This window comes from Propithecus coquereli, unplaced genomic scaffold, assembly GCF_000956105.1.
Source record: "Propithecus coquereli isolate 6110/MARCELLA unplaced genomic scaffold, Pcoq_1.0 Scaffold34, whole genome shotgun sequence".
NCBI classification, from domain to species: Eukaryota; Metazoa; Chordata; class Mammalia; order Primates; family Indriidae; genus Propithecus; species Propithecus coquereli.
Genome location: NW_012149063.1, coordinates 7,710,722 through 7,716,721, shown reverse-complemented (window position 1 = coordinate 7,716,721; position 6,000 = coordinate 7,710,722). Strand labels below are relative to the sequence as shown.

Here is a 6,000-nt window from a genome sequence, read left to right as displayed (position 1 = left end):
GCTGGTCTTGAACTCCTGACCTAGAGCGATCCTCCCACCTCGGCCTCCCAGAGTGCTAGGATTACAGGCGTGAGCCACCACGCCCAGCCTGCACTCTTCCGTTACAAAACCAAACTTACTATATGTCATACTCCTTGGGACTGAATGACAGTATAACAGCATTCATATATCATCAGTGAAATCATAAAATGACTTACATGCTTACAGGCAAAATTTTTCTAGTATTGAAAGAAATACAATCAAATTGATTATGATTTACATATTAAAACAAAGTTCAATATAACTAACCCCCAAAACGCACATGCACATACACATACACCCCCAGCAGAGGAAATATGTATGTATCTATATATCACTGCATTAAGGTCATGTTTCATCCTAATTTTTCATCATCGCTAGGCAGGTTCACCTGAGCAAGCAGTTTTCCTAAATAATTGCTTGTTATTCACAGTCTTCATTAGTCATGGATTCTGTACTTGCAAATTTGCCCACTTACATTTATTTGTAACCCTAAAATAAATACTTGTGGCACTTCTGCTGTCATTTGCGAATATTCACAGAGCAGTAAAAAATTTGAGTCATATGACCTGCATATGTTCCCAGCTGTGGTCAAACAAGGCAGTGCTCTGCTTTTTTGTTTCAGCTCTCATATTGTAAACAAGTATCCTTTTCATGGTCTATTTAGTGCCACATTTTTTTGCATTTTTGTGAGGTGTTTTGGTTAGCAATTTTGCCATTTAAAATGGCCCCGAAGCATAGTACTCAAGTGCTGTCTAGACGTTGTTCCTAAGCACAGAAAGGCTGTGATGTATCTTGAGAAAATTTATATATGTTAGATAAGCTTTGTGCAGGCATGAGTTATAGTGCTGTTGCCGGGAGTTCAATGTTAATGAATCTCTTTAAATGTGTTTAAAGAGAAACATGTAAGACAAGGTTATGTATTTATTGGTTGATGAAAATGTGACCAGAGCCACACAGGAACCTAACCCTAGGAGCAATGGTTCAGTATTTGCTCCTAAACACAGTGTTTGAGGTGACTTCATAGATTATAACTACTGTGAATAAGGAGAATCCACTGTACTTGGTTCCTTATTGCAGTCATTATTCATTTATTTGTGTAATCTTTTAATTTGTTCTTTAAGCAAACATATTTGAACACTTCTGGGTGCCAAGCAATTTCCACATGACTTAAAATTTCCCTTTTATGTCTTTATGCCCATTATTAATGGTCTTGCTGTAGCTTTCAGACTCAAAGTATTCGTGTGGTTTATGATAACACATCGTAAATGAAGTGTGAGATTGCATTTAAAGGTTGGGAATTGGGGGCTGAATATTTTGAGTCTATGAGCATTTTACTTCAGTCTTCTCAATAAACTTTCCAGGGATTTTCTTGCCTCCTTTGAGACCAAGATTTTTAGGATCAGATGGCCTGATGGGTTCATGTTGGATGCTAGCAGAGCCAGGTGATGTGGCTGGCCACATCTTTCTATGCCAAAAAAAAAATGTGTCTGCTGTTCTGGCCACATAGTCTTGCAGGCAGAGCATTTGGCTATGAAGATTATTCCTCAGCTGTGCTTTGCTGATGAGAAGCCAGACCCCACTGGCCCCTTCCCCTGTCTCTAAATACTCCATCTCCCTCATGCGTTTATGTTTCCATCTCTTTGCATTGCCTCTTTCCTGTGTCTCCTATATCTGTACTCAAGCCAAGTGAGGGGAAATGGACTTGGAGAGCAGATGTTCACCTCATGTTCTTTGTGGTTCCCTCTCTTCCACTGAAGTGCTTCTCATTTCCTGGTTTTGGTTGTCCAGGATGTATGAGGACTAAGATCTGTACCTTGCTGCTGTTCTCTCTTCATGTTAATAAAACTGTTTACACTACAATCCCCCAAATGTAAGGGGGAAAAATATAGAAATACTCAACATTTCCGGGGATTAAAATTGCTATCTGGTCAATTTGACTGAAAAAGGAAATGATTTTAGGGATTTTCAGTGAAATATTAATAATCATTAAGCCCAAAGAAACAAAGACTTCATTGATTGTTGTTACCTTAGTTACTATAAGAAATAAGTACCAGCAGTAAAATTAACTTTGTTCTTATGTGATAAGCAGTTGAATAAATACAGTAACCTTCTTTGAACATCTTTGTAAAACTGTACTCCAAGAAAGTAAGGACCAAGACTAAAAAAGAAAAAAAAAATTTAGAATGTCTTTTCATGTCTAACACAATGTCTAAGACAAATAGGTCTCAACAAATATATATTAAATGAATTAATGATTAAAATATCTTATTTAAAATATACATGTTCAGTAATATTAATTTGGTATTTATTATTTCAGATACAGATGAATATAGACCTCCTGTTTGGAAATCTTACCGTAAGTATACAAACAAATTTAATTGTGTGGGTTATAGTGCTTTATAAATAATCCAAAAATATTGGGATCATTAGATATAAAGATTCATTCCATTTTGTACTTATCATTGAAAAACTGATTTACAACAAAGTTTGTGGGGAGCACAGAAGATGTAATTGGGGTTAGAGACTGTACAGTATGTGTTTTGCCTGTCTGGGCGCGTCTCATCCCTCTGAGCTTGCATGAATTCCATGTAGTGGAGCTTGAGACCACTCGCTAAGAATGGCTGATAAAACTAATGTGAGGAGACGCTCAGAATTCAAGCAATCTAATTATTCTCAGATCCTGACTCTTTATGTGAAAAAGGGAATGTATAAATGATGGTAAGTCAGGAGGCTCTCTTAATGGAATGAGTAAAAAGAGACAAAAATAATTTTAAATCTTTTAAAATAATTTTCTCAAAATGTAAAAGGCTATTTGATTTCTGTATTGCTCTTTAAATTTTACATTAGAATATTTCTCCAACAAAGTCTAAGTGTTTAGTCCTTTATTTTCCCTTCCTTGTTTCTTAGAGAATATTATTTCATCAAATAAAGAATTCTTAAGATTTTTTTAAGAGTAGAAAGAGGGTTAATATAATTGAAGTAGTTTTTAAAAACATGTGAGTGCACTATTACAGAAACAGTACTGTAAGTTTTTGTTTGTTGTCTATAGAGTTGAATAAGCAACCTAAGAAACCTGTACTTTAAATATAGATTATTAACATCTTTTAAATGTTGAGAATTATTCTCAATTTCGATGTTCATAAGTTGCTGAAAATTGCTGACTGAAGGAGCAGCAATTCAAATTCTCTTTGGTTTTATGTTTCTAGAACAACAGATAGTTTTGTTTTAGTAGGTTGCTACTTTGAGCTAATTATTAATATAATAGTAAAATATGAACAGTCTAAAAATACTGCCATAGATGCTTCCCACCACCCACCCCACTGGTGCCCTTTTTTTCTGCCTCGGGAGTATAGTTCTAAAAGTGTGTAAAAATTAAAAATGTTCTTTACCTCTTAAAGATTTTGTCTCATAATCTCATTGGCTAGAAGCCTATTTAAAATTCTTCTCTGCATTTTCTGGTTTTCAGTTTATCTTTGTTCCCTTTGATCTGACTTGTGCCCTGTACATTTTTGATGTAAGAACATTTATAAAGCCTCAGACTGTTACTGGGTTTGTGGCAATTTTTTTCCCTCTGAAGAATATTGATTAGTAAGTGTAGTATATGCAATTGTTAGTTTTTGTTACCTTCATATGTCTTGCAGAAGCTACCCTTTGTCTTAAAAAATGGCATATTTCTTTTTTTGTTGTTTTACTTCTCTTACTGAATTTTATAGTTTCTCTTAATGATTTCAATGTCTGCACTCCCTACCATCATGTTAATAGTATTATAGAAACATGGAGGAAACTATTAGAATAGATTTTATATCTTCTCACCATCAAATGAAAAAACTTGTGTTTCAAGGAAATTTTATAATTAAACTGTGTTAAAGCCAAGTGGAAAGGTCCTTTTTCTGTTTTGGTCATATGAAATTTTCTTATAAAATCATGATATTGATCTTCTAACATTTGACTATGTACAAATTTTAACCAATGAGAAAACAGAAATTGTATTCTAATCATGAATTGTTATTATGATCATATAGATTTTGTTTGTTTTGGGTATTTTTTGAGACAGAGTCTTGCTCTGTCACCCCAGGTATAGTGCGGTAGCATCTTCATAGCTCACTGCTACCTCAAACTCCTGTGCTCAAGCGATCCTCCTGCCTCAGCCTCTCAAGTAACTAGGGCTTAAGACATGCACCATGACACCCAGCTAATTTTTTTTCTATTTTTAATAGAAACAGGGTCTTGCTCTTGTTCAGACTGGTCTTGAACTCCTGAGCTCAAGCGATCCTCCCGCCTCACCTTCCAGAGTGCTAGAATTACAAGTGTGAGCTACTGTGCCCAGCCCGATCATATAGACTGTTAAATGTGTTTGTCAAAATTCTGACTTAGAAAAAATTCTGATTAGGTTGAATCTTTTTGTTTTGTCTTTGCCACTCTCAATTTTACAGTTTTTACAGCTAGCTATAAATAACCTCCAGTAAGATATTTATTAATAGTACCTTGAGGAATTCATCCGTTTAGTAGTCTTTTTTCCATAGAAAAAATTTTAAAGACTGACAAGCCTGGTATACCTTTATTTCATCAATGAAGACTGGAATTTTAAACAACTGAGGTATAGGCTTTGTCCAGTACCCTTTATATTAATACTTGAGCCATGATGAATTTTTAAGTCTTAGGCCAGACCTACATATATATATTATATTAAAAATATGTATATATATCTGATTTAAAGTTAGTAATTGACAGTAAATTCTACTGACAGTCTTTGGGACTGACAGACCATAATGCATCATCATCTTCTCTGTGATACAGTGTAAATTTAGTTATTAAAAACATTTCAAAATGGTAAATCAAAATGGATTGAGATTTTAAAAATAATCAGTTATGTTGATCTATGTAAGGAGGTACACGCAGAGTGAAACTATTCAAGAAGTCCTAATTGTTTATTTTTATTCTGTATTAGATCTATTAATAGAAAACTTAAAGGAGACAATTTAATGTCAAAAGTTGTTACATATTAGGGTTTTTTTCCCTGTCAAAAAACATGTCATGGTGGAGTCTGAACAGCTTTTCACAGTTTGATTCTATAAGAAATCTATTTTACCCATGCCTCTGGTTTGCTTTCCACTTCTGGTTCAATTGATCTTGTAAAAACATAATTCTGACACCTTGCAAATACAAAAACTAGTAGGGAAATAGAATTAGCAAAAAGTCCAGGTTGTGGACTCTTTTAAGACAAATACAATTTTATTGCATTTTGATATGTATTGTTTGAATTAAACTAAGAGCCTTACATGTTATAAATGAGGCAAGCAAGCCAGGTAGGCACTGTGAGAAAGTAGATCGTGAATACCTATCTGTAGAGAGAAGCTCAGAATTAGTCCCCTTTTATTGTTGTCATGTAAGATTCTGTGTCTGGTGTTGTCAGATCTTCTGAGTTTTCAAGAGAAACTGGAATTCTCTTTTGCTTTTGTTAAAATTTAATCTCTTGGCCGGCGCGGTTGCTCACGCCTGTAATCCTAGCACTCTGGGAGGCCGAGGCGGGTGGATCGTTTAGCAAGAGTGAGAACCCGTCTCTACTAAAAATAGAAAGAAATTACTTGGACAACTAAAAATCTATATAGAAAAAATTAACCGGGCATGGTGGCGCATGCCTGTAGTCCAAGCTACTCGGGAGGCTGAGGCAGTAGGATCACTTGAGCCTAGGAGTTTGAGGTTGCTGTGAGCTAGACTAACGCCACAGCACTCTAGCCCGGGCAACAGAGTGAGACTCTGTCTCAAAAAAGAAAAAAAAATTAATCTCTTAATTTTTAAATGTTAAAATACAGTCAAATTTAAAAGACAGCAAACAAAACACATGTGAGTCAGTTTGGGCTTCAAGATATTAATTTGTGATTTCTGAACTTGATTAACAATGTATTGTCTCTAGGGAATGAGAATTTCATTAATGAGTATATAAACCATTGATACTTCCTAAGGTGATTGAAAATATGT

General features: G+C 34.8%; 1 protein-coding gene across 3 annotated transcripts in view; it reads left to right on the top strand.

Moving 5' to 3' along the window:
- The window catches only part of CHN1 (chimerin 1), a 250,415-nt gene that overhangs the window by 48,109 nt on the left and 196,306 nt on the right, over positions 1-6,000 (top strand). For all 3 annotated transcript variants that reach the window (XM_012650749.1, XM_012650747.1, XM_012650746.1), the window contains one exon: positions 2,339-2,377. Coding sequence is in view for 2 of the 3 variants with exons in the window: in XM_012650747.1 (XP_012506201.1) it covers positions 2,339-2,377 (39 nt within the window). In the remaining variant the exon portion in view is untranslated. The remainder of the gene's footprint in view (positions 1-2,338; positions 2,378-6,000) is intronic.